The sequence below is a fragment of the Mustela lutreola genome, chromosome 15 (assembly GCF_030435805.1).
Source record: "Mustela lutreola isolate mMusLut2 chromosome 15, mMusLut2.pri, whole genome shotgun sequence".
In the NCBI taxonomy this organism is placed as follows: domain Eukaryota; kingdom Metazoa; phylum Chordata; class Mammalia; order Carnivora; family Mustelidae; genus Mustela; species Mustela lutreola.
In genome coordinates this window covers 51847940-51875805 of record NC_081304.1, presented here as the reverse complement: position 1 = coordinate 51875805, position 27866 = coordinate 51847940, and the positions used below count along the sequence as shown (strand labels likewise).

Genomic DNA, 27866 nt, shown 5'->3' with positions numbered 1-27866 from the left:
CGGCTCGGGGGCGCGCGCGGGGCGGCGGGGACGCGCGGGCGCTGAGGCCTGCGCGCCCGGCTGCGGGAGCCATGCGGCGGGCGAGGAGCAGCGCGGCCGCTAAGCCACGCGGGCAGAAGCGGCCCAGGGCCTCCGGTACCTCCGGGGTCCCCGCGTCCGCCCCCTCGGCCCCCAGCGCCAGCCGCGCCCGGCGCTCCGCGGGTCAGGCCGGGGGCGACAGCCGGGCGGCGGCGAGGCAGCCGTCGGCGAAGCGGCGGCCGAGGCAGTCGTCGCCGCGGGCCCAGGAGGCGGGCCCCGGGCAGCCGCCACCGGAGCTGCCGCCGCTGCCGCCGCCGCCGCCGCCGCCGACCCCCTCTACCCCGGCTGCCACTCTGCCTGACCTGGGCGACCAGCGGGAGCGCTGGGAGACGTTCCAGAAGCGACAGAGGCTCACCTTCGAGGGCGCCGCCAAGCTGCTGCTGGACACCTTGTGAGTGCGGCCGGGCACGGGAGCCGGCGCCACGCGGCCCCCCTCAGTGCGGGAGCGGCTGTCGCGCGGGCCGGGCCAGCTTTTCCAGTCTGCTTCTTTCCCGCACCGGGACCGACGCGTGGCCCAGCGTTAGCCCCGGGCGCGTCCCTCATTCGCACGGCCGCGTGCCTTGGTGCGGCCGTGCGGCCCTGGACCGGACAGGGCGCTGCGCCCCCGGAGCGTGTGGAGAGCCCCGCCGCGTCCTGGGACACAAAGGGTCTGTCCCGGGGACAGTCATCTCTCCTCTTGGAGCGCGGAAGGCGCGGGGGCCTTTCCCAGTGAAAGGAAGATAAACCCCACGACTTTGCGCCTACCTGACTCCCTTTTTATATTTGCGCACGTGTTTTTTTGGAGAGTGGGCGAGAGGGGGAGAAAAGCTTGAATAGTTTTGAACCCACCGGGAGGGGAGATCCCGTTATTGTTCCCGGCGCTCCCTCGGAGGGAGCGGGAGTGCGGGGGAGGGGGCATTGATCCCGGGTAGAAGCGCGCGCAAAGAGATGCTCGGTATTCTGAGCAGCGGCGCGGTACCCAGGGGGAGGGGGAGGGGGAGGCCTTGGTTCTCCGCCGAGTGATGCTCCCGGGTGGCTCGCTTTCCTTCGCTCCCAGCTTTGCTCCTGCGGGAGAAGAACCTCCATCCAGGTCCTTAGATCGCCAAGGGAGGATTTCAGAGTGTCTGGGATGTTCGAAATGAGCTATTAACTCTGGCAAGGGCCGCCCTCTTTTCTCCAAATGTGATAGCATCTAGATCCCTGCCCTGTAGAACAGTTGTGCTACAGAAAAATATTTTAGTGCCCCAATAATCTATCTATGCGCCCATTTTTTTGGTGAATTCCAAGGAGCGATCAAAACCACAGGAGAAAGAAACAAAAACAAAAAACAAGGATAACCCACACTTGCATAACAACCTGAGGGTAACTCCTCTTCTTGAACAAAAAGGTTCCTTTGTCCTTAATCCGGAAGAAGTTCTCTTAGTTAGGATGAGTCTTCTCGGAGATAAAATACTTGGTTTCCTGTGTGCTTCACTTTCTGATTTATCTTGGGTTAGGGGCTGAACATTTTTTAATATTCATCATTAAATATGTTTGAGCCCCTGTGGTGAGCCACCAGTTGATAAATGTAGGTGGTATAAAGATTCTCAGAAATGTAAAACTCAAATTTGAAGTAAATTTTTACTTTAAAACAAACTTGATAAATGGTCAAGAAAAAATATTTTTACATGATAAAAGACAAGATTTTTTTTTTTAACCTATCAGATAGGTGTGAGTGCATACATTTATTTAAATAACGAACCAGAGCTTGCTCACTCAGCTTATATGCAAAAAAGAATGTATAACTCTGCACTGTTTTTGTTGTTATTATTGTATAGAAAGAAGTCTGGAGGATTACATAGCTAGTAGTTAACTGTGGATCCCTTTCCTTTTTAACATCATCAAATATTGTAATGTTCTAATTTTTTTTTTTTTACAACGAGCATTATTTGTGTATGCAGAAAAGATTTTAAATACATCAAGGAAACCGATTCAACTTGGAAGGAAAGGGGAGGGGGACATTCAGTCTTCATAATAAAAAAAAATGCAAATTAAAACTGCTGCAAGCTATTTTTCTGGTAATCATTGCTTGAGCAGGTGCAGTGAAATGTTCTCTCATTATTGAGAAGGGTTCAGCCCTTTTGGAGGTCAGTTTGACATTTTTCAGACTTAATAATGTTCCACTAAGGGTCTGGCTTTATGTATGTTTTAAGAGGATTAAAATAGTGTGTAATGTGTATGTATAGCTCTGTAAAGAGCCCTGTTTATGCAAAATCCTGGAGGGGAATATAGCAAAATTCCAAGAGCCTTTCTCAGAAGGCTTTTCCAAACCACCAGACTCAGGGCGCCTTGTCTTACTTTTTCATAACAGCCTGTGCTGCCTTTATCACAGTCCCTTAAAGATTGCTTGGGTAATTTGTTTGATGACTGCATGATGTTGGTAAGACCAGAAACCAGGTCTGCTGTACCTTGTTTACTGCTCTCTCTCTCCGGTGCCTTGCTCCGAAAAACTCTTAGTAGGTTTTTGACATGCAAACAACAATGTTTAAGTGGTAGGATTAGGTCCTTCACCCAACTCCCATGTACCATGTATCTGGAATGTTTTCTTTCTCACCACTTAACGGAATATGAGAAAGAAAAAAGAGAGGTCAGAGAAAAGGCTCTGAATCCTTTCTTTTATTTATTTCTATTATTTATTTAATTGCCAGTCCAGCCTCAAAAGCAGAAATACGTGGAAGGGGCCGTCGTGTAGAGAAGACTTTTGTCCTATCTTGCTTCCTTCTTCTAACAAGGAAGGAGAGAAGCAGCAGGAGCCGGTCGCCGAGGTCCCTATCTTTCTGATTTTTTTTGTTGTTGTTCTTCAGAAATCCTTATCTTTCTGATTTTTTTTTTTCCTGGGGTTTAATTTAGTGAGTACCAGGGCCTGGTGAAGCATACGGGAGGTTGCCACTGTGGAGCTATTCGCTTCGAAGTTTGGGCCTCGGCCGACTTGCACATCTTCGACTGCAAGTGAGTGTTTCTCTCCCCAAGTTTCTGGAAAGGACTTCTTAGTTAAAACAGGGTCACCTCAAGCAGTATCTGGGGAGTCAGGGTACCCATGAAACAGCATCAGGGAGCTGATCGTTGTTGGCGTCAGGTGACAGGGACATAAGGGTTCATTGTTCTTTTTTATTTTTCTCCTTTTGTATGTGCTAGTTGTTTTCAGTAATAAGATTTTTTAAAACATGGGGGGGGCCTAAAAATAACTTGGCCCGCTGTTTGTGTGTGTGGTGTGTGGGGTGGTGTGTGTGTGTGTGTGTGTGAAAGAGAGCATTTCTACAGGAGAGCCCCCCAGGGATACAGAGTAAGGTCCCCCAGCTTCTGCCACTCAGCGTCACCCCAGACCATACCGTCGGTGGGTTGACAGGGAGTGGTGGTCGCTGGACTTAGGTCAGTCTTGGTACTGAATGGGAAGCCTTGGGTGGGCACAGTCTTCCTAGGGGTCCAGAGTTGGGCTCAGGTGAAGGGGAAATGAGCGGAGGATGTGCATCCCGGGGAGCTTACCATGTTCCAGGCCCTCTGGCTCTGTTCTCCATGAGGCAGATGGTTCTGCCAGGATCTGTGGAGGGTTTCCTTTGAGCGCCTTTCTAGGCGTTGTGATAGAACAAGGACAGTGACTCCTGAACCAATAGTTAGCATATGACTCATGGTTCGCCGGGATCCAGTCCTGTTGTTAGAGAACTCTGTATGAAATCAGAAATTTTTGTCAAGGCGGACTGAGAAGGGGGTTTAGATTTCATCCCAAAGGTGATAATTTGGAGGGCCCATGTGACTCGGAGCTAGGCTTTCTGTGATTACAGAGATGGGAAGCGGGAAACGGAACCTTCCTTGTGCATTTTGGTGTGGGTATCCCAGAGGCCTCAGACTGTAGCTATGCCTGATACTTGTTTTGTAAGCATCTCTAGAATTTAACAGTTCCCTTCACTGTAATAAACTGGGGGGGGTGGGGGGGTGGCAGGGATGTGGTTGCTATGGGCCTGGTTTTCCCAGTGCCAAAAGGGGCTTCCCCTCGGAGTCAGCCGGGGCCGGACAGGCTGGATGGGGCCCCATTGGAGCTTTTGGTGCTGTTCACAGCCTTGGAATTCCTCTGTCTTTTTGTAGCTGCAGCATTTGCAAGAAGAAACAGAATAGACACTTCATTGTCCCGGCTTCTCGCTTCAAGCTCCTGAAGGTTAGTGCTGAGAGCAGGCGTGAGGAGCCCCTGGCTTCTGGCAGGTGCCCGGGGGTGGGGGGTGCGGGCAGGTGGCAGGGAGCAGAGCAGGATCTCTTCCTCGATTTTCCTTGTCATCCCGGGTTTCATGCGTATTTCTGCAAGGTCATATTATTTCCCCCCCTTTATATTTTGGATGCACATTTGATAGTACTGTGGAAACATTAAAAGACAATCAAAAAATAATATGATCACTCAAATCCTATCAACCAAAAGTAACCGCTGATTCATTTGGGTATATATCCTTGTTCATTATTTTCTACCTGGTAAATGGAGCTAAATAATAATGATGATATTGTATATGCCATTATCGAAGTAGGATTTTGTCTTTCCTTCTGCTCTATGACAGACTTTTATTATTTCCCACTGAAGAATATATGACTTAAACAAAATTTTTTTAATGGTGAATTCAAAATTTTCTTGAGGTACAGCTGACGTGTAACATTATTACTCTTAGGGGTACATCAGAATGATTCAATATTTGTATATATTGCAAAATGTTCAGCACAATTAAGTCTAGTTAACATTTGACACCAAATGTAATTAATTACAAAATCATTTTTTTTCTTGCAATAAGGACTTTTTTTTTTTAAGATTTTATTTATTTATTTGACAGACAGAGATCACAAGTAGGCAGAGAGGCAGGCAGAGAGAGAGAGGAGGAAGCAGGCTCCCTGCTGAGCAGAGAGCCTGATGCGGGGCTCGATCCCAGCACCCTGAGATCATGACCTGAGCCGAAGGCAGCGGCCTAACCCACTGAGCCACCCAGGCACCCCCCCCCCCCGTTTTATTTTTAAAGACTTTATTTATTTGAGAGAAAGAACAAGCAAAAGAGAGCACACAAGTGGGGGCAGGGACAGAGGGAGAGGGAGAAGCAGGCTCCCTGCTGAGTAAGGATTCTGATGTGGGACTGGCTCCCAGGACCCTGGGATCATGACCTGAGCCTAAGGCAGACACTTAATTGACTGAGCCACCCAGGCACCCCTCCATGCCATTTTATAACTGAAAGTTTATACCTTTTGATCTCCTTCACCCATTTTGCCCCCCTCCCCACCGGTCTGGCATTAAAATGGTGAATTTGATGGCATGTGAATTATATCCCAATTTAAAAAATCAAGTGCATGTCTAATACCAGTAATGAATACTAGGAAACTGAGATTAAAACCGAGGTGCCATTTCTTTCTTTCTTTTTTTTTTTTTTAAAGATTTTATTTATTTATTTGATAGAGAGACAGCAAGAGAAGAAACACAAGCAGGGGGAGTGGGAAAGGGAGAAGCAGGCTTCCTGCCAAGCAGGGACCTAGATGTGGGACTCGATCCCAGGACTCTGGGATCATGACCTGAGCTGAAGGCAGACGGTTAATGACAGCCACCCAGGCATCCTACCATCGTACCATTTCAAGTAATGCAAAGAAAATTAAATAGTTAGGTGTTCAGCTAACAAAACATGTCCTTGATCTCTGTACTGAATATTACAGGAAGCCAAGAACGTTCCTGAAGAAGAACTTAATGAGTGGGTAGATACCATGTGTCTATAGACTGGGAATCCAACGCAGTATTGATGTTTGTTCTCCCCAAACTGTTTATGGGTTTAATACAATTTCTACCAAAATCCCAGGAAGGCTTTTGCAGACATATACAAGATTACTATACATTTTTTTTTAAGACTTTATTTATTTATTTATTTATTTGAGAGAAAGAGAGAGAGCATGAGCAGGGAATGGGGGCAGAGAGGGAGAGAATCTCAAGCAGGTTCCCTGCTGAGTGTGGAGCCTGAGGTGGGGCTCGATCCCACGACCCTGAGATCATGACCTGAGCTGAAACCAAGAGCCAGTTGCTTAACCGACTGAGCCATCCAGGTGCCCCAAGATTACTGTAAAATTCACTTGGAAATACACAGGCCCCAAAATAGCTAAATTAATGTCCACAGAGAACAGTGAAGTGAGAGAAACTAACTGTACTCGGTATGGAAGCTTCTTCCGTGGACATGGTCATCAAGGGAGTGGTCAGAAAGAGATGTGGATCCGTAGAAGAGAATCGAGGTGCAGTGGTAGACTCACTGCAGTTAGCTCAAATTATGTTTCAAACCTCCTGTTTCCTTGTTGATTTTCTGTCTGGGTGATCTACCCATTGATGGAAGTAGGGGTTAAAGCCCCCTGGTATTACTGTATTATTGTCTGTTTCTTTAATTTTCTTAATGGTTTCCTGATGAATCTAGGTGCCCCCATGTTGGGTACATTATTTACAACTGTTACATCCTCTTTTTTTTTTTTTTTTTTAAGATTTTATTTATTTATTTGACACAGAGAGAGCACAAGTAACCAGAGCAGCAGGCAGAGAGAGGGGGGAAGCAGGCTCCCTGCTGAGTGGAGAGCCTGATGTGGGGCTCGATCCCTGGACCCTGAGATCAATGACCTGAGCTGAAGGCAGACGCTTAACCCACTGAGCCACCCAGGCAACCCCGTTCCATCCTCTTGTCAGATTGTTCCCTTTGTCATTACATGGCGTCCTTCGTCTCTCCTTAATGGTATTTGTTTTCAGGTCTGTTTGGTCTGATGTCAGCATTGCTCTCCCTGCTTTCCTTTTGCCTCCATTTGCACGGTCAGTGTTTTTCCATCCCTTTACTTTCCATCTGCATCTGTCTTTAGGTCTGAAGTGAGTCTCGTAGGCAGCATACTGATGGGTCTTGCTGATTTAAAAAATGGTAACTTTATTATTCCAAGGAGTTTTCTTATGCTTGGTACAGATTTTGAAAGGTACAAAAGCAAATCTTCCCTCCATTCTCCCTCAGTCCCCAGATCTCTTCCTCCCCGCCCCACCCCGCAATCATTTCCTAATTTATTTATGCTCTTATTCCTGTACTTGCAGCATTTTTTTAAAAAAAGCATATTTCCTTATGTGAGTGTCCAGGAACAGTTTGCTATGTTTGAACTTCTAGGTCGGGTGCCATTTTTTCCCCAATTATAAACAACACTGTGGTGAACCTCCCTATGCGTAAGTCTCTGATAATTTTGAATTTATTTCGTTCGGGTCGCTGGTCAAAGAATACAAGCTTTTGGGGTGCCTGGGTGGCTCAGTCGGTGAAGCATCTTCCTTTGGCTTGAATTGTGATCCTGGGGTCCTGGGATCCAGCCTCACATCTAGGTCCTTATTCGGCAGGGAGCCTGCTTCTCCCTCTGCTGCTCCCCCTGCTTGTACTCTCGCTGTCTCTGACAAATGAATAAAATAAGAAAAAGAAAAGGCTTTTGGTACTCTGTCGCTAATATGGGACTAATATGGGGCTTTCACTCTATCCTGGGTTCCCCTTGCCTCGATTGTGGCGCAACACGCTTTGCTGTGCCCTTGCTGTAATGGTGTGTTTCGTAGAGGAGACAGATGTACTATGGGGTCTCGGAGTGCCATCTTCTGTTGCATCTGACCAGCCCCTGGCCTCGCAGGCTTGGCATTGAATAGATCAGCCCCTAACTGAGTGAAGGAATGTGTGAGTCCTGGTCTCTCCTAGTGAGTGAGATTTAATCCTAGACACTTGGGGCCACCTTGTCTCCTTTTCTTTGTTTGCCCGTTGATCCTTTGTGTGGGTGCCTGGCGGACAAGGGGGACCCTTGGGCCACACACTGGTCCCCATATTCCCCATAAAGCCAGAGTGTGTTCTGCTCAGAAGCGTGCGAAAGGCTGTGGCCCAGTTCAGCTTCGCCCCAAGCGCCGGAGACCGATAGTTCCTGAAGGTGCCACCACGTAACAGCCTTAAGCTCTTGGGTCTCGGAATTGGTACTTTTTTCCCATTTTTCCCTCCTTGGGCCTGCTCGTCAGTGCATTTTCCTGGTGCTCTACGGCACCGCCCGTGGCCCCAGCCTGTTGAAGGGGTGTGTTTATGTGTTTTTGTTTTTTTAGCTTTTTTAAAAAAAATTTTTTGTTTATTTATTAGAGGGAAAGCAGAGTGAAAAAGAGAGCATAGGGGGAAGGGCAGGGGGAGAGGGAGAAGCAGGGTCCCTCTGATGCCCCGCTGAGCAGGGATCCCAATGCGGGACTCGATCCCACAACCCAGGGATATGACCCGAGCTGGAGGCTTAACTGACTGAGCCACCCAGGAGCCCCGATACAGCTTTTTATTCTTTTATTCTCGAAGCCCGTGGAGGGTTTTGAGCAGGGTGGTGACAAGGCCTGCTTCAGCGTTTTATTTTTTAAGATTTTATTTATTTGACAGACAGATCACAAGTAGGCAGAGAGGCAGGCAGAGAGAGAGGAAGGGAAGCAGGCTCCTTGCTGAGCAGAGAGCCCAATTTGGGCTTGATCCCAGGACCCTGAGATCATGACCTGAGCAGAAGGTAGAGGCTTTAACCCATTGAGCAACCCAGGTGACCCTGCTTTAGCATTTTAAAAGCTGGCTTGGCTGCAGTGTGGGGAGGTAGCTACGGAGACAGGTGGGTGGTTAGGAGGTTGCTGGGGTGGCCAGGCAACAGGCGATGGGAACGTGGGCTTGGGTGGTGGACATGGAGGTGGAAAGAAAATAGATACTTGAGATTTATGTTAGAGAAGTGGCTCTAGACCTTCAGTGAGTGCATGATTATGTGGATGGCGTGTTAGGGGCCCCGCTCCGGATTCTTTAGGTCTGGGAGGGGGACCTCGAGAAACAGAAAAGATTTCATTTATTTATTTATTTATTTTTAGAGAGAGCAAGTTGGGTGGGGGAGGAGAGCGAGAAAGAATGTCAAGCAGACTCCGCGCTGAGCGTGGAGCCCGACATGGGGCTTGATCTCACAACCCTGAGTCATGACCTGAGCCGAAACCAAGAGTTGGGCGCTCAACGGACTGAGCCACCAGGTGCCCCGAACTGTCTCAATCTTTTTAAAGGTTTCAAGTTTCCGAGTATCCCAGTTTCGTGAGTGCCCATCATTGCTTTGACCAGTCTTCTATTGACAGCTGTTTCCAGTTTTTCCCAGTCTTTAGGCTTGTTCTAAACAGTGCTGGAATGTCTGTATACATGTCACTGGACACGTATGAGGTTTGATTGTAGGATTAACTCCTAGAAGTGGAATTGCTGTGTTAAAGGATGTGTACATTTTCAAATGTTGGTAGATGTTGCCGAATTCTACCAGTTTATGTTCCTACAGTATTGGAGAATGTACTGTTTGTCCAACTGTTTTTTATTGTGTCCTCCTGACAGTGAAAAAAAAAACCTCATTGCCGTTTCTGAGTGTGCCTATCATTTCGTAGGTGAAAGAGTGATTTGTTTTCCTTCTGCTCTGTCATTTTGCCCAGTTACCCATTTATCTTCTCCATTAAGGAAATGATCCTTGTGACCATGATGTCTGGCAAATATTCTTCTTTTTTTTTTTTTTTTTTTTTTAAGATTTTATTTATTTATTTGACAGAGAGAGCGGGAGAGGGAACAGAAGCAGGGGAAGTGGGAGAGGGAGAAGCAGGTCTCCCGCTGAGCAGGGAGCCTGATGCAGGGCCCGATCCCAGGTCCCTGGGATCATGACCTGAGCCACCCAGGCGCCCCTCTGGTGAATACTCTTTTCCTTGTTTGTCCTTTATACGTGGATTCAAGTATAGTCAATAGTTGTCTTCAGATCCTGGGCAGAGCTGTTGGGGGACATGAAGAGCCCATCGCTAGGGTCACCTGTCTCCCCTTTGTGGCCTAGGAGGCAGGCATTTTCAGTTTTCACCCCCTGGAGTGGACAGGTCGCGCTACCTTGCTGAGGAGCTGGGACAGCTGGAGGCTAAGTCGTCCTGTGTGCACTTGACTAAGAGAAACCACGAGCCTCTGTGCTCCGGCCTGAGGTGGCTCTGGGCAGCGTGGGCGGGTCCCTGTCCTTGCGATGCCTCTGTCTCTGTGGGAGACTGGACATGTCCTCAAAACCCGGAGAGCCCTATAGAAGGGCGTCCCCTACCCATGGAGCCTTTTAAAAGAGTGGATTTTTTTATGACCAAAAAAAAAAAAAAGAAAAGAGGGGCACCTGGGTGGCTCAGTGGGTTAAGCCGCTGCCTTCGGCTCAGGGTCCTGGGATCGAGTCCCGCATCGGGCTCTCTGCTCAGCGGGGAGCCAGCTTCCTCCTCTCTCTCTCTGCCTTTCTGCCTACTTGTGATCTCTGTCAAATAAATAAATATAAATCTTAAAAAAAAAAAAAAAAAGAAAAAATAGAAAAGAAAAGAGAAAGAATCTCTTTGCAAAAGGGAACATCTCTTTCGCCCGTTCCTCTGCAGGGAGCCGAGAACATAACCACTTACACGTTCAACACGCACAAAGCTCAGCACACCTTCTGTAAGAGGTGCGGTGTCCAGAGTTTCTACACTCCGCGCTCCAACCCTGGAGGCTTTGGTGAGTGAAGGAAGCTGGCTGCCCATGCCGTAGGGGACATGGGGACACCTGCGGCCGCCCTGGGTTCATTGGCCAATTGCTAGGCTGGGCGCTGGCCTATCCCGCTTGCCTCTTGCTAGGCCGGGCTGTGGACTGGGGGTCTCAGAAGCACATGGCTCTTCAGCAACGCTCTTTTCCAGGGATGGGTTAGAAGATCGGCTCTGGTCACCCATCCAGATCCTGCCTTCATTTGCTGGTCGCTGGGTGCTGACTGTGGAGGGGTAGACCCGGAGGACAGGGGAGGGGCCCGGTTGGAGGGGAGGGACGGGGTGGTAGGGGAGCGGATTTTCACCCCGAGGATGGTTCAGAGAGTGAGGAGTACTGATAATGGTGTTAAAAATGATTGCATTTAAAAAAAACTTTTTTTTCAGTTTGTTTAAAATGTAAACAGTGAGAATCCCCAAGCCTCTCCTCGTCAGGTCCGACTTGGATCTGAGTCCAGTAAACAGCCCTCAGATGGTTGTTCAGAATGACACCAGTTGCGGTGTAAAAAGTGACAGTCAAGAAATTTTGCTTTCTTTTTTTTTTTTTAAAGATTTTATTTATTTATTGTCAGAGAGAGAGCACAATCGAGTGCAAGTAGGGGGAGCCGCAGGCAGAGGGAGAAGCAGATTCCCCGCTGAATAGGGAGCCTGATGCAGGTCTCGATCCCAGGACCCCGGGATCAAGACCTGAGCTGAAGGCAGATGTGTAACCAACTGAACCACCCAGGTGTCCCCCCAAAAATTTTTTTAAAGCAATCTCTACAACCAATGTGGGACTTGAACACACGACCCTGGGATCAAGAGTTGCGTGCTCCGTGGACTGAGCCAGCCAAGCGTCCCCATCCCACCCCATTTCTTTAGCAGCTCCTCTGGGTTCCTCATCCGCCACGTGGGGAGGCCTTCCTGCCTGTCTGAAGACTCAAGAAAGGCTTTTGGAAAGTAGAAAATCCTATAAAGCCGGGCAAGTGTTTAATACTTAGAAAGTTTTACCAAAACCCTGGACGGGGCCGGTGAATTCTTCACACTGCCAGTCTGAGGTTGCTCTAGGCTTGGATTTTGGTACTGTGGGCTCTCAGCGTGGTACTGAGTGCTCTCCAGCCCTGGCATCCCCGGCTTGGGGAGTCTGACCCCTGAGAGCTAGGAAGGAAAGGGAGCCGGGAGGCTGCCGTTGCAGGGTTCTAAGCTTTAACAGTGATTGCAGCTGGTGCTCGAAGGTGTGGGTTTGTCTGCGAGCCGCTCTCATTCACACCCGGGACCTTTCTCTGTGTCCCCTCCGCCAGGAATCGCTCCCCATTGCCTGGATGAGGGCACTGTGCGGAGTGTGGTCATCGAGGAGTTCAACGGGACCGATTGGGAAAAGGCCATGAAGGAGCACAAGACCATCAAGAACATGTCTAAGGAGTGAGCTCCTGCTTCTCCCGTCCTGAAAAGGAGGAACTGTGGGAGCCAGCCGCCGTGCGCTGGTGGTGCCCGTGAGTGTGGCTGACGCAGGCCACTGGTCCTGACGGCCCGCGGCCACCCTGATCTCCGCAGTTTGCTCAGCCACCAGCTTCTTTAGGCAGCTCTTCGTCCTTCCAGCCCAAATTTTGACGTAGGCTAGTCATCCTTTCTCTTCTCAACTTTTGTGTGATCTTTTAGAAAAATAAATATTTTTAACATGAAAGCAGTCACTGTGGTTTGTCATTTTCTCTGCTGCTTTGATTTTCGTCCTGAGGCCAGGCAATTTCGTCTCGGATGTTTATCCACCGCTGTTACAATGTATGTGACCAGGGTTACCTGTGTGGCTCAGTGGGTTAAAGCCTCTGCCTTCGGCTCAGGTCATGATCCCAGGGTCTTGGGATCCAGCCCCTGATCAGGAACCTCTGCTCAGCAGGGAGCCTGCTTCCTCCTCTCTCTGCCTGTCTCTCTGCCTCCTTGTGTTCTCTGTCTGTCAAATAAATAAATTTCTTTTAAAAGTCCTTAAAAAAAATGTGTGCGACCAAACTGGTGGGGAGAGATGAGAAGACGAATAGTTACGAAACACCTGTAAGGTTGTGCACGGTCGAAAGCCACGTGAGTTGTAAAGATGAGAGCTCTAGGAGTTCAGAGGAGAGAGAAGGCTGGATAAAGAAGAGCAGGGGACCTACTAACGAGTTTTTTTTTCTTCTTCTTTATGATTTTATTTATTTATTTGACGGATACAGCGAGAGAGGAAACACAAACAGAGGGAGTGGGAGAGGGAGAAGCAGGCTCCCTGCTCAGCAGGGAGCCTGATGTGGGGCTCGATCCCAGGACCCTGAGATCATGACCTGAGCCGAAGGCAGATACTTAATGACTGAGGCCCCCAGGTGCCCCTTTTCTTTTTGCCTTTTTTTTTTTTTTTTTTTTTAAGGTAAATCGGCTTCTGATTTTTTTTTTTTTTTAATTGGGGTCAAATACCTATAACATGAAATTGACCATCTTAACTGTCTTTTTTTTTTTTAAGATTTTTTACTTATTTTTTGACGGATTGAATGAACACAAACTGGGGGAGGGCCGAAGGGAGAAGACTCCCTGCTGAGCAGGGAGCCTGATGAGGGTCTCGATCCTGGGACCTGAGCTGAAGGCAGACGCCCAATGGACCAAGCTGCCCAGGCACCCCCTACCGTAACCACCTGTAACTGTCCAGTTGAACGGTGTTGACTTCATTCGCACTCGTGCAGCCAACTTCCAGAACTCTCTGTCTTCCAGAACTAAATCTCTACACCCATTAAACAACAACCTGGATTCTCTGTTTTCACATGAAGCAAGATTTGGGAAGGTCGAATGGAAAAGTAACTGTGTGAACAGAGGTCAGGGCCCAGAGTAAGGCCAGACTGGACAGCAGCCTTCCGATGGGAGGAAGCAGTAGAAGAGATCAAAAAAATGTGCTGGAAGCTGGACTGTGGACAGTCTTGGATATTAAGCTCAGGAATTTGAACTTTACAGGTTTTGGGGAGGCTCCAAATAGCTTTGAACAGGATGAGGAACACCTGGCCCATTTTGAATGGTTCCCCTGTGCCACCCCCCCAAAACCTTGCTCCCCATTGCTGTTTATTATAATTAAGTCAACTTTCCCAGAGCATTCCTTTCGCTCCCAAACACTGAGTGTGTATATAATAGCACGTGCTTAAAAAACACTCACTCTTTGTTTAGGGACACTGATGAATCATGCATCGACTTTGCAAAGTAGACTAGCCAAAGAGACGGAACAGGGAGAGGAAAGAACAGAGGGACTGGGGTTCTGTGTGGTCACCATGTCTTCCAAGTCGGCCGATGACACTTTAAGGCTATGATGAGCTGGTTGGAAATTACACCGGGAAAACACGAGTACCTGATCTACATTTCCTATTGCAAGATTGCATGAAAACACATACTTTTGTGGACCTTTCAGAAACCTCAGTGACATCATCCTGGGCCTTTTCTGCAGCCTGCCTTTTTAATGACCTCTTGATCTTTTCCTGTCAATACACATGTCCTCATTATGGACGGTTACTCAGAATTGCATGATATGGATATAGTATTTTCTTTTTTTTTTTTAAGATTTTATTTATTTATTTGACAGTAGGCAGAGAGGCAGGCAGAGAGAGTGGGGGAAGCAGGCTCCCCACCACGCAGAAAGCCCGATGCGGGGCTCGATCCCAGGACCCCGGGATCATGACCCGAGCCCGAGGCTGAGGCTTTAACCCACGGGGCCACCCATGTGCCCCTGGATATAGTTTATTGAACTGGTTGTTTTGTTCATGGTTTTTTTTTTTTTTGTCATGGAAAATTGACTTTCCAGTTTCTTCTTTCTAGTGAATATTGACGGCGAACATCCTCTCCTATGCCTCTTTTTATACTTGGATCTTTGGGGATCATTGTTGTATGTCTTCTGCATTCACTAGAGGAAGGAAATGGTTCTAAACATTCCCGAGAATTTCCCCAAGTCAGCCTCCACTGGCTGAGTTAGTGGATATGCAAGTGATGGGAAATCTTTCAGATTCTTCTTTTCTTTCCTGAAATCAATTTTCCCTTTATTTATTTATTTATTTATTTATTTATTTATTTTTAAATTGTATTTATTTATTTGACAGAGAGATCACAAGTAGGCAGAGAGGCAGGCGAAGAGAGAGGAGGGACTGAGCTGAGAGCCGGATGCGGGGCCCAATCCCAGGACCCCGGGATCATGACCTGAGCCAAAGGCAGAGGCCCACTGAGTCACCCAGGCGCCCTCTACCTTCCCTTTAAAAGTGGGAGGCCCAAGGGCAAGTGCTTGCTTTTGTGACCGATGAGAAGAAGCTCCAGGCTGGTTCCTCCATCCCCCCTCCCAGGGGAGTTAGGGCAGCCTTGTCTATGAGCCTCTATGGTTGCTCCGGTTCCAGGCGGACCTATGGGTTCCGAGGGAGCACGCTTTGGCTATTGCCTGGCGTTTCCTTCCAGCAGCAATGCTGTGGCTATCTGACCTGGGTCTGGGGGGAAGTCACACTTGAGCATTCAGAGCTCACGGGCTCTGATGAACGAGAGTTCTTTCCTGTACACCTAGCCTATTCCAGACTGCTGAGACCTCTCCTCAGTGCACTTACTTACACCACATGTTAGGGGAGCCTGGTTGACTCAGGCCCCAGAGCATACGACTCTTGATCTCAGGGTCCTGGGTAGGACCCCATCTTGGGTGTGGGCCCTTCTTAGATAAATAAATAAATAAATGACTCCCTTAAAAAAAATCACTATTCAAAGTAAAAATAAAAGGGGAGCACCTGGGTGGCTCAGTGGGTTAGGCCTCTGGCTTCAGCTCAGGTCATGATCTCAGGGTCTTGAGATCGAGCCCCACATCGGGCTCTCTGCTCAGCAGGGAGCCTGCTTCCCCCTCTCTCTCTGCCTGCCACCGTGCCTTCTTGTGATCTCTGTCTCTGTTCAATAAATTAAAAAAAAAAAACAAAAAAAAATTAGACCACATGTTAATCAGCTTTTAATTACTGCCGACTCCACTTTCCATGTGGGTTTTCTTTTTTTTTTTTTTTTTTTTTTTTTTTTTTTTTTTTTTTTTTTAGATTTTATTTATTTATTTGACAGAGAGAAATTACAAGTACACTGAGAGGCAGGCAGAGAGAGAAGGAAGCAGGCTCCCTGCTGAGCAGAGAGCCCGATGCGGGACTCGATCCCAGGACCCTGAGATCATGACCTGAGCCGAAGGCAGCGGCTTAACCCACTGAGCCACCCAGGCGCCCTGGGTTTTCTTTATAGTGTTAGAAAAGGGACAGGAGCCCCACTGACGGGTGAGAACCGCACAGTGGGGACAAGTAGGACTCCGCCTTGACCAAGACCAAGACCAAGACCAGGACCCCTGAGAACTAGAGCTATATATTTGTTCCCCAACCTCTTGTGGTCCCAAGAACATAAACGTTCTGTAACCCTAGGGGCTATTCCATCCCGCTCTGTGTGTCTCTCCATAAAGGCTGACATAAGGGTCACTTTTCACAGAATTCGTCAGCTTTACACATTCTTTTATGCACCAGCTAACCTCGATGCTTTTTACCACTCACAGATGAGATGGGTGGTCTCCAGGGTCAGGGATGTATCCCTCCAGGAAACCCTCCCCTGATCTATGTGAAGAAAATGTTGGAATTTTAATTTATCCTTTTAAAATTTCTTTTCTGTGTATGCTTTGAAATGTGTGTAGTAGCACTTAAAACATATATGTTGGGTTTTTTGGGGGGGTGTCTTTTATTCCTTTTTTTAAAAGACTATTTATTTTTGGGAGAGAGAACAGAGCACCAAGGGGGGCGGGGGAGGGTCATGAGGTGAAGCAGACTCCCCACTGAGCAGGGAGCCTGATGCAGGATTCAATCCCAGGACCTCAGGATCATGACCTGAGCCAAAAGCAGACACTTAACCAACTGAGCCACCCAGGCACCCCCTAGTTTCTATTTCTTGAGAATAAATGCATGCACATGGAATTACCCAGTCAAGGAATACATACATCTTGAATGTTTTTTGACATACTGATTTCCAGAAGGTTCTACCATCTTGTGTTTTCTCCAGCAGCATACATGTGTCCATACCCTCACCCACAGAACACTGGGGATTATTATTTATAGAAATCTTTACACAATAGAAAAGTGAAAAGTGGCATTTTCTTTTGTGTTTTTTTTGTTGGTAGTGTGATTTATTTTTTCCCCATTTACGGTGTGTATGTGTGTGTGTGTGAGAGAGAAATACCTATTCATGTCCTCTGCAGTCTTCAATTTCCTTACTAGAAACCTCTCCCACCCTAGTCCAATCGCCACCTTCAGTGAAAAATGGATTTTCTTTCTTTCTTTTTTAATTTTTATTTTTAAGTAATTCTACACCCTGCATGGGGCCCAAACCCACAGCCCCGATATTCAGAGTCACGTGCTCTACCGACTGAGACAGTCAGGAGCCCCTGAAAAATGGATTTTCATTTTTGCTTTCCTTTGCTAGCTCTGGCTACTACTTAGGCTGAAGAGTTTTTCACGTTTATCGTTGGGCATTTGGATTTGAGTGTTGTAACATTTTAAAATTTTTTGTTGTGAAATACCTGTCTTTTACTTTACATCTTATAGGCTTCCAGCCTAGCTGGGAAGGTCTGCCCCACTTCAAGGTACATATGCATTTAGTCCCCCAAATTTCCTAAGTATTATTTTAATATTTTGATTTCTACATGAAAATCTGTAATTCTTCTAGGAGGTATTTTTGTATTTGGTATAAGGTAGGGAGTTTTTTCTTCCAAATGCCTGACCAACCACACACTTTCATTAAATACTTTCTTACTAATTGAACATAATAAAAAAGGGAAAAAAAGGAAAATAAAAATAAAATAAACTGACAAACAACAACAACAACAAAATGCTTTCTCACTGAATTAAAATGCCACCTTTATTGGGGTGCCTGGTTGGCTCAGTCAGTTAAGCACCTGATCCTTCTTTGATTTTTTAGATTTATTTATTTATTTGTTTGTTTGTTTGTTTGTTTTAGAGAGAGAGCGAGCATGGGAGGGACGGACAGAGAAACTCAAGAGGACTCCGCCTGGACACAGAGCCTGAGGCAGGACTCAGTTCCACAACCCTGACATCACGACCCGAGCATAAACCAAGAGTGGGGTGCGCAACCGACTGTGCCACCCAGGTGCCCCAAGCATCTGACTCTTGACCTCATCTCAAGTCTTGATCTCAGAGTTGTGAGTTCAAGCCCCGTGCTGGGTCCCATGCTGGGACCCACTTTCAAAACAAAACAAAAAAAATAAAAAAATAAAGTATCACCTTTATCATAGAGTAGTTTTTTGATAATTTGGATTTGTGTCCAGATCTTCTCTTCTGTTCAACATGGGTTTACTCCAGTATTTATATCTTTTTTTTTTTTTTTTTTTTTTTTTTCATTTTAAATAACTGTTTTTGGGCGCCTGGGTGGCTCAGTTGGTTAAGTGACTGTTTTCAGCTCAGGTCATGATCTGAGAGGCCTGGGATCGAGTCCCGCATCGGGCTCCCAGCTCTATGGGGAGTCTGCTTCTCCCTCTGACCTTCTCAGCTCTCATGCTCTCTCAAATAAATAAATAAGTAGAATCTTTTTTTTTTTTTTAAAGATTTTATTTATTTATTTGATAGACAGAGATCACAAGTAGGCAGAGAGGCAGGCAGAGAGAGAGGAGGAAGCAGGCTCCCCGCTGAGCAGAGAGCCTGATGCGGGGCTCAATCCCAGGACTCTGGGATCATGATCTGAGCGGAAGACAGAGGCTTTAACCCACTGAGCCACTCAGGTGCCCCTAGAATCTTTATATAAATAAATAAATAAATAACTGTTTTGAGGGGCGCCTGGGTGGCTCAGTAGGTTAAGCCTCTGCCTCCCGCTCAGGTCATGATCCCAGGATTCTGGGATCAAGCCCCACATCAGCCTCCCTGCTTGGCGGGAAGCCTGCTTTCCCTCTCCCACTCCCCCTGCTTGTGTTCCCTCTCTCACTGTGTCTCTCTCTCTGTCACATAAATAAATAAAATCTTTAAAAATAAATAAATAAATGAAATAAAATACAAACAAGATTCGTAGTCTGTCGTGTTTACTTCGCATTTACAAAGCTACCATGTCAGACAAGTATCACCAGTTTCCGAGAGTGATGCCAAGTGTATCGTAGAGGGAACTAGAACATTTTAATGTAATCTTATGTTCACACTATTTCTTGAACTGAGATATAATTCACATACCATAATTCACCCTTTTCAGAGGTCTGGGTTTTAGTCTATTCACAAGCGTGTCCAACCTTCAGCACATTTTCATCTCCCTGTGTTCATTGGCAGGCACTCCTTTCCTCAATCCCCAAGCCCTGGAAACCACTGATCTCTTTCTGTCTCTACAGATTTGCCTATTCTGGACATTTCATATAAATGGAATCTACCATATGTGGCCTTTGTGTCTGGTGTTCATTCAGCATCACGTTTCCAAAGTTCATCCTCATTGTAGCGTGTGTTGGGACTTCATTTCTTTTTATGGCGGAGTAATAAACAAAATGCCATATTTTGTTTATTTTTCATCAGTGGATGGACATTTGGGTTTTATGAATGAGGCTGCTCTGAACACTCGTTTACAAGTCTCTGTATGAACATATTTTTCATAGACTTAGAAATGCAATTGCTAGGTCCTATAGGAAATCTTGAAGTTACTAAGGAACTGTGAAATTGTCTTCCACAGTAGCTACACCATTTTACATTCCCACCAGAAATACATGAGGGCTCTCATCACTCCATATGCTCACCGAGTCTTGTTATTCAGTGTTTGTTAGTCTGTTTGTTTTAATCATAGCCATCCTAGTGGGTGCCAAGTAGTATCTTATAGTGTGTGTGTGTGTGTGTGTGTGTGTGTTTAATATTTTATTTATTTATTTGACATATAGAGAGGCAGTGAGAGAGGGAACATAAGCAGGGGGAATGGGAGAGAGGGAAGCAGGCTTCCCACCGAACAGAGAGCCCAATGTGGGGGCTCGATCCCAGGACCCTGGGACCATGACCTGAGCTGAAGGCAGACGCCTAACGACTGAGCCACCCAGGCACCCCTCTCATTGTGTTGTTATTGGTATTTTGTTCAAGACTAGTGATTGTTGGCTATTTGTATATCTTCTGGAAGAATTGTATATCCATGTCTTTTGCCTATTTTTTTTTTGTTGAGTTGTAAGGGTTCTTTATATATTTTGGATACTAGATCCTTATCAAATAAACGATTTGCAAATACTTTCTCCCATTTCATTTTTTTAAAGATATTATTTATTTGACAGAGAGAGAGAGAGAGAGAGAACAAGCGGTGGGAGTGGCAGGCTGATGGAGAGGGAGAAGCAGGCTCCCAACTGAGCAAGGAGCCCAATGCAGGGCTCGATCCCAGAACCCCTGGATCATGACCCGAAGGGCTTAACTGACTACACCACCCAGGCACCTTCCATTTCATTTTCTTGATGGTGTCCTTTGAAGCACAAGTTTTCTATTTTTTCTTCTGCTTGTACGTTTGCTGTCATATTTAAGAAACTGTGGTCAGGGTGTCTGGGTAGCTCAGCTGGTTAAGTGTCCGCCTCTTAGTTTCTGCTGGGGTGCTGATCTTGTGGTTGTGATATCCGGCCCCACGTGGGGCTCTGCACTCAGCCTGGAATCTGCTTCAGATTCTCTTTCCCTCTCCCTGCTGCTCATTCTCTCTCTCTCTCTCAAATAAATAAATAAACAAAATCTTAAGAAAAAAATAAAAGAGGGGTGCCTGGATGGCCCAGTGGGTTAAGAAATAAAATCTTTAAAAACAAAACAAAAATGAAAAACAACTTAGGTGATGATGATGATGATAGCCTCATTCCCCCGAAGTCCACTGAGTTTCGGACTGCTGGGTCTTGGTACATAGTCTTTATTTAAGTTGTATTCTTTTCTCCTATTTTTCTTAAAAGCTGTTACAGAAACAGTGACTGAATTTTATTAATCTCACAGCACCTATAAATAAAAGAATAGAATATGGCTTTTCTTCTTAATTTGTTGCTGTAATGAATTATGTTGATGCATTTCCCCAAGTGAGACCATTGTGACATTTTAGAATAATATCCTGCTCCGTCATGGAACAATATTCCTTTTGATGTCCTGCTGGATTCAATTGGCCAGTATTTTCTTTTACATTTTTGCATACCCCAGAGATACTGGTGGTTGGCTTCCAGACAGCCACAATAAAGTGAATACTACAATAAAATGAGTCAAATGAATTTTTTGGTTTCCTAGTGTGTATAAAATTATGTTTACACTATATTATGTATATTAACATTATGTCTGAAAAGAAGCACACACCTTAATTAAAAATATTGTATTGCAGGAGCTTGGGTGGCTCAGTTGGATGGTGTCTGCCTTCGGTTCAGGTCACGATCGGGAAGTCCCAGGATCGAGTCCCGCCCCGGGCTCCCTGCTCAGCGGGGTGTCTGCTTCTCCCTCTGTCCCTCCCCCCTCTCATATGTTTTGTCTGAAATAAATAAATAAAATCTTTCAAAAAACTCTTTATTGCTGGGCGCCTGGGTGGCTCAGTGGGTTAAGCCGCTGCCTTCGGCTCAGGTCGTGATCTCAGGGTCCTGGGATCGAGTCCCGCATCGGGCTCTCTGCAGAGAGCCTGCTTCCCTCTCTCTCTCTCTCTGGCTGCCTCTCTGACTACTTGTGATTTCTCTCTGTCAAATTAATAAATAAAATCTTAAAAAAAAAAAAAAACTCTTTATTGCTAAAAAGTGCTAACCATCATCTGAGCTTTCAGTGAGTTGTCTTCTTTTTGTTGGTGGAGGGTCTTAACTTGATGTTGATGGCTGCCCACTGATCAGGCTGGTGGCTTTGGAGGTTGGGGTGGCCGTGGCAATTTCTTAAAATAACAGTGAAATTTGCCGCATCAGTTGCCTGACTCTACCTTTCACGAACAATTTCTCTGTAGCATTCGATGCTGCTGGATAGCATTTTACCCACAGTAGAATTTCTTTCAAAGTCAGAATAGGTCCTCTCAAACTCTGCTGCCACTTTATTAACTCAACTTATGAAATATTCTTTTCTCTCTCTCTCTCTCTTTTATTTAGAGGGGACAAGGGACGGAGGGAGAGAGAACCTTAAGCGGGCTCCACGCCCTGACGCGGGGTTCGACTCCATGACCCTGAGATTACAACATGAGACGAAATCAAGAGTAGGAGGCTTAGCTGACCGAGCCACCCGGGCGCCCCACTTTATAGAATTTTCTAAATGCTTTACTGTCATTTTAACCATCTTCAAAGCATCTTCACCAGGAGTAGATCCCATCAAGAAACCATGATCTTGGCTCATCCATAAGAAGCAGCCCCTGGGGGCTCCAGGGTGGCTCAGTAGGTTAAAACCTCTGTCTTCGGCTCAGGTCATCGTCTCAGGGTCCTAGGGTCAAGCCCCGCATCGGGCTCTCTGCTCGGCGGGCAGCCTGCTTCTGCCTCTCTCTCTCTCTGCCTGCCTCTCTGCCTACTTGTGATCTCTGTCTGTCAAATAAATAAATAAAATCTTAAAAAAAAAAAAAAAAAGCAGCAGCCCCTGATGCGTTAAAGTTTTCTGAGCTCCCAGCCACTCAGCCCATTTTCAGGCTCTGCTTCTCTCGCTGTTGCCACCACATCTGCAGTGACTGCCCCCACTGAAGTCTCGAACCCCTCACAGTCATCCGTAGGGTTGGAAACCACTTCTTCCAAACTCCGTTCCATGTTGCTATTTTGCCCTCTTCCCATGAGTCACAAATATTCCTAATGGCATCTGGAATGATGAATCCTTTCCAGAAGGTCTTCAATTTACTTTGCACAGATCCATCAGAGGAATCACTGTCTGTGGCAGCTAGGGCCTTCTGGAGTCTTTTTTTTTTTTTTTAAAGATATTTATTTGGGGCGTCTGTGGCTCAGTGGGTTGGGCCGCTGCCTTCAGTTCAGGTCATGATGTCAGGGTCCTGGTATCGAGCCCCACAGCGGGCTCTCCCCTCAGCAGGGAGCCTGCTTCCCTTCCTCTCTCTCTGCCTGCCTTTCTGCCTACTTGTGATCTCTGTCTGTCAAATAAATAAATAAAAATTCTTAAAAAAAAAAAAGATATTTATTTATTTGACAGAGATCACAAGTAGGCAGAGAGTGGGGGCGGGGAGGTGACCAGGCTCCCCGTGGAGCAGAGAGCCCGATGCCGGACTCGATCCCAGGACCCTGAGATCATGACCTGAGCCAAAGGCAGAGGCTTTCACCCACTGAGCCACCCAGGTGCCCTGAATTCTATTTCTTTTTTTTTTTTTTTAAGATTTTATTTATTTATTTGACAGAGATCACAAGTAGGCAGAGAGGCACGCAGAGAGAGAGAGAGAGAGAGGGAAGCAGGCTCCCTGCTGAGCAGAGAGCCCAATGCAGGCCTTGATCCCAGGACCCTGAGATCATGACCTGAGCCGAAAGCAGCGGTTTAACCCACTGAGCCACCCAGGCACCCCTGAAGTCTATTTCTTAAATAAAAAGACTTGAAAGTTGAAATGAGCCCTTGCTGCACAGGCCGCAGAGCGGGTGCTGTGTTAGCAGACCTGAACACAGCGGAAGTCTCACCATCCGTCGCCATCGGAGCTCTTGGGTGACCCTGTGCCTTGTCAAGCAGCAGTAATATATTTTTTTAAGATTTTATTTATTTATTTGAGAGCGAGAGAAAGAGAGAGAGCATGAGAAGGGAGAAGGTCAGAGGGAGAAGCGGACTCCCTGCTGAACAGAGAGCCCGATGTGGGGCTTGATCCTGGGACTCCAGGATCATGACCTGAGCTGAAGGCAGTTGCTTAACCCACTGAGCCACCCAGGCACCCAAGAAGCAGTAATATTTTGAAAGGAATCTTTTTTCTGAGCAGCAGATCTCAACAGTGGACATAAAAAATCCAATAAATCGTGTTGTAAACAGACGTGCTGTCATCCAGGCTTTGTTCCCTTTCTAGAATGCGGACAGAGTAGATTCTGCATAACTCTTAAGGGTCGCGGGGCGCTCGGAATGACCCGCAGCGTCGGCTTCACTTGAAGTCACCAGCTCGTCAGCCTCGGGCAGGAGAGTCGCCCTCACCTCAGACGCTCTGAAGCCGGGCGCTGGCTGCTCTCCAGCCGTGACAGTCCTGGGTGGCGTCTCCACCGACAAAAAGCGGTTTCGTCTGTTTTGAGAGTCTGTTACTTAGCGTGGTTGATTAGTGTAGCCTATTAGCTTGACGAGGGTCTGGAATCTTCTGGAGAACTTGCTGCAGCCTCTCCGTCAGCGCGTGCTGCTTCAGCCTGCCTGTCTGTGGTATGCAGATGACGCGGTTCCTCAGTCCTCATGAACCAGCCTCCGCCAGCTTCAGCCTGTCCCGCTGCTTCCTCACCTCCCAGCCTTCCCCGAACTGAAGGGAGTCAGGGCCTTGCTCTGGGTTAGGCTTGGGCTGAAGGGGGTGTTGGGGCTGGGTAGGCCTCTCCAGATCACATCAGAGCCCACTTTCCCTGTAAGGCCTGTCTCATGTCCTTCTAGAACCTTCCTTTTGCGTTCACAGCTTGGCTCACTGGTGCAAGAGGCCTACCCGTCCGCCCGTCTCAGCTTCTGAGATGCTCAGTCATTTATACCTTTTGATGTTAAGTGAGAGACATGCGACTCTTCCTTTCTCTTGAACAGTTAGGGGCTGTGGTAGGATTATTAATTGGCCTCATTATAATATTGCTGTGTGTCAGGGACTAGAAAGGGCCAAAGGGAGGGTGAGAGATGGAGGAATGGCCAGGCAGTAAGCAGTCAGAACATACCCAACATGGACCAGTTAAGTTCACCATTTTATACAGGCCCGGTTTGTGGTTGTCCCCAAATAATTACAGTGGTAACATCAAAGATCACTGATTCCAGATCATCATAATAAATACCACAGTAACGAAATCTTGTAAAAAATCTATTATCATGTTGCCAGGGTGATTCAGTTGGTTAAGCGTCTGACTCTTGGTTTCGGCTCAGGTCATGATCTCAGGATCATGGAATCTAGCCCCGTGGAGGTCTTCATGCTCCTCACCCAGTCGCTTGAGATTTTTTTCCTTCCGCCCCTCCCCCAACTCTCTCAAGTAAAAATGTATTTATTTATTTATAAATATTTTAATTATTTATTTGACACAGAGAGAGATCACAAGTAGTCAGAGAGGCAGGGAGAAAGAGAGGAGGAAGCAGTCTCCCTGCTGAGCAGAGAGCTCAATGCGGGGCCTGATCCCAGGACCTTGAGATCATGACCTGAGCCAAAGGCAGACACTTAACCGACTGAGCCACCCACGTGCCCCTAAATAAGTATTTTCTAAAAATCTATTATAATTACCTTTCTAATTTTTCTATGGTTATTGGGTCTGTTCTCTCTCTCCCTCTCTCTTTTTAAAAAGATTTTATTTATTTATTTGACAGAGATCATAAGCAGGCAGAGAGGCAGGTGGAGAGAGAGGAGGAAGCAGGCTCCCTGCGGAGCAGAGAGCCCAATGTGGGGCTTGATCCCAGGACCCTGAGATCATGACTTGAGCTGAAGGCAGAGGTTTTAACCCACTGAGCCATCCAGGTGCCCCTATTCTTTTTTTTTTTTTTTTTTTTTTTAAGATTTTATTTATTTATTTGACAAACAGAGATCACAAGTAGGCAGAGAAGCAGGCAGAGAGAGAGAGAGGGAGGAGGAAGCAGGCTCCCCGCCCAGCAGAGAGACCAATGTGGGGCTTGATCCCAGGACCCTGGGACCACGACCCGAGCTGAAAGCAGAGGCTTTAACCCACTGAGCCACCCAGGCGCCCTCCACCGTTCTTTTTTACTTTTTAAGTACATTTTAGGCCTATCCCATTCCATGAATAAGGGGTCCTGTCACCCGATATGATCCAGTTGGTGTCCCAGCCTAGTCCCTATTCTCAGCTGTGGGGCAACCAAGGTGTACCGCAGTGTGAGCGTGGAAGGAGATTTGGCAGTGACCACCTCAGGGACTTGCTCAGCTGGACGGCATTTTTTACTCTGCGAGGGACAGCGTGAGACTTTCCAGTGGAAGGAAAGAGCCACCATCAGTCTGCCCTGGGGTCCAAACCCTGCACAGAGCCTGGCTCATCTCCCCACCTACCACCCCGCCTTGCAATTACGGGGCTAAACCGGTGCTCTTCCCTTCCGCCTAGGACCCCGGATGATGTAGTGCCAAGTGGCCTGATCCCGAGTCCTGGAAAGACTAAAAAGTATTGTTTTTCGTTAATCTTGCAGTGAGGCAACTCTGCATTTTATGGAATTGAAATGCTTGGACCCTATTTATGACATTATGGTAGAGTTCAGCGGTAGTCCAAAATTTACCAGGAAGTCATCCATTTCCTGCAGATTTTCCAGTTTTGTTGCCATGGACCTGAATTAACATCTCCTATAATTTTTTTCTGTCTCTTCCACTTTTGTGGCTACAGTATCCATTCTGTTCCTAATAATAGCACTTGCATTTTCCTTTTTTTTTTTTTTCCTGAATTGGCTTTGCCAGGTGTTGGCTTGTTTGGTTTTTCAAAGAAAACTTATTTACCTTTCCACTAGCTTCTTATTTGTTTTCTCTTTCATCCACATTAAATTCCTCTTGCTACTTTTTGCTTGGTTTATCTTGTTGATTTCCTTAAATTAAATCCCATAGTTCACTAATTTCAATCTCTTAAAAACAAAAGAGTACATATATCCCATACAAAGTGTAATTTTTATTACCTCCTAGAAAATTTGTAATTTTCTCTTTTTTTTTTTTTTTAAAGATTTTATTTATTTATTTGACAGAGAGAAATCACAAGTAGATGGAGAGGCAGGCAGAGAGAGAGAGGAAAGCAGGCTCCCTGCTGAGCAGAGAGCCTGATGCGGGACTCGATCCCAGGACTCTGAGATCATGACCTGAGCCGAAGGCAGCGGCTTAACCCACTGAGCCACCCAGGCGCCCCTGTAATTTTCTCTTTGATCTGCAGATTATTTTGGAGGATGATTTTTGGTTTCTACGTAGAGTTTTTTCGGTCATTTTATAAACTTATTGAAAGCTATTTCTGTGTTTTTTTAAAGATTTAATTCATTGATTTGACCGAGAGAGCAAGCAAGAGAACATGAACCTTCCATTATTACTGTGTTTTGTTTTTTAAATAAAGAACTTGGGGTGGGGGGTGCCTGGGTGCTTAGTCGTAAAGCGTCTGCCTTTGGCTCAGGTCATGATCGCAGGGTCCTGGGATGGAGTCCCATGCCTGGCTTCTTGCTGGGTGAGGAGCCTGCTTCTTCCTCTCCCTCTGCTCTCCCCTCCCCCCACTTGTGTTCTCTCTCTCTCAAATAAATAAAATCAATATTTTTGTTTTTTAAAAGATTTTATTTATTTAACAGAGAGAGCAAGCACTAGCAGGGGGAACAGCAGGCAGAGGGAGAAGCAGGCTCCCCACTGAGCAGGGAGCCTGAGGCGGGGCTCCATCCCAGGTCCCTGGTATCATGACCTGAGTGGAAGGCCCATGCTTAATGGATTGAGCCACCCAGGCGCCCTAAATAAAATCTTTTTTTTTTTAATCAAGCAAAGAAAAAAAAAAATCAAGCAAAGAACTTGGATTTTTGAGGGAGTTTGTTGCAAGTATCTGCCTGCTGTGATATTTACTGCCTATCCTCTCCTGGAGTGAATCTGGTACTGGGTCTAAAATATCCCCTATTGTTCAAGGTTTAACGCTTTTAGATGCTTGGCTGTGTGTTGTCACTGTTTTTGTGTGCCTTTGCCTGGTATTTGGTATGTGACTCACCTTTTATTTTTAGCCTCTTTGTCACTTCTAGCTGCTAGATTTTGTTTTCTAACTGTTTTGGTAGGGAAATTAGCCCATTCAAAAAATTTTTTTTTCGAAGTAACTGGATACCTGATTTGATTCACTGCATTTGTTACATTTTATGCTTTGTTTCCTGTCTCCCCCCCCCCTTTTTTTTTTAAGTTTGCAGGCTTGTAAGTTTCTCCTCATTTCCTCTTTTCTCCTTCCTTAATTGGGATTCTGCACTGTTCAGGGCTGCAGGTGGTGACCTTTGCTGTCCCGCAGGAGTCCCAGACTTGTCTATGTCTTCGAGATGTTTCTCCTCCAGAGCTTCCCCTTAGACCCTGAGATCTCTGCAATATTTTTATCCTCTCCCCACTTGAAATTTAGGATTTTGCAGCACACGTGTGCATCTTTTTATTTTATTATTGTTTAAAGATTTTACTTGTTTGACAGAAAGAGAGAGCACCAGCGGGGGTGGGGGAGGGGCAGAGGGTGAAGCAG

The 27866-nt window shown here is 46.6% G+C and overlaps 1 protein-coding gene across 3 annotated transcripts; it reads left to right on the top strand.

Annotated features, from left to right (window-relative positions):
* The first annotated feature begins 11 nt into the window (after positions 1 to 11).
* Positions 12 to 17899, top strand: CENPV (centromere protein V). Of its 3 annotated transcripts, none has more exons than XM_059148740.1 (5): positions 17 to 469; positions 2947 to 3045; positions 4177 to 4246; positions 10493 to 10607; positions 17606 to 17899. In XM_059148740.1, the coding sequence occupies exons 1-5, from the start codon at positions 72 to 74 to the stop codon at positions 17671 to 17673; spliced, it is 750 nt and encodes a 249-aa protein (XP_059004723.1). In that variant the 5' UTR covers positions 17 to 71; the 3' UTR covers positions 17674 to 17899. The 3 variants fall into 3 exon arrangements, with proteins under 3 accessions (XP_059004724.1, XP_059004723.1, XP_059004722.1); XM_059148739.1 differs by lacking the exon at positions 17606 to 17899 and adding an exon at positions 11911 to 12293 and having other exon boundaries at positions 21 to 469; XM_059148741.1 differs by lacking the exon at positions 10493 to 10607 and having other exon boundaries at positions 12 to 469.
* Positions 17900 to 27866: the final 9967 nt, after the last annotated feature.

What these genes read in the sequence shown, in the direction of transcription:
- CENPV (XM_059148739.1), top strand. Translation starts at nt 72, where the DNA reads ATGCGGCGGGCGAGGAGCAGCGCGGCCGCTAAGCCACGCGGGCAGAAG. An exon ending in AAGCTGCTGCTGGACACCTT is followed by an intron (nt 470 to 2,946) that starts GTGAGTGCGGCC and finishes GGTTTAATTTAG; the next exon opens with TGAGTACCAGGGCCTGGTGA. An exon ending in CTCCAACCCTGGAGGCTTTG is followed by an intron (nt 10,608 to 11,910) that starts GTGAGTGAAGGA and finishes CCCCTCCGCCAG; the next exon opens with GAATCGCTCCCCATTGCCTG.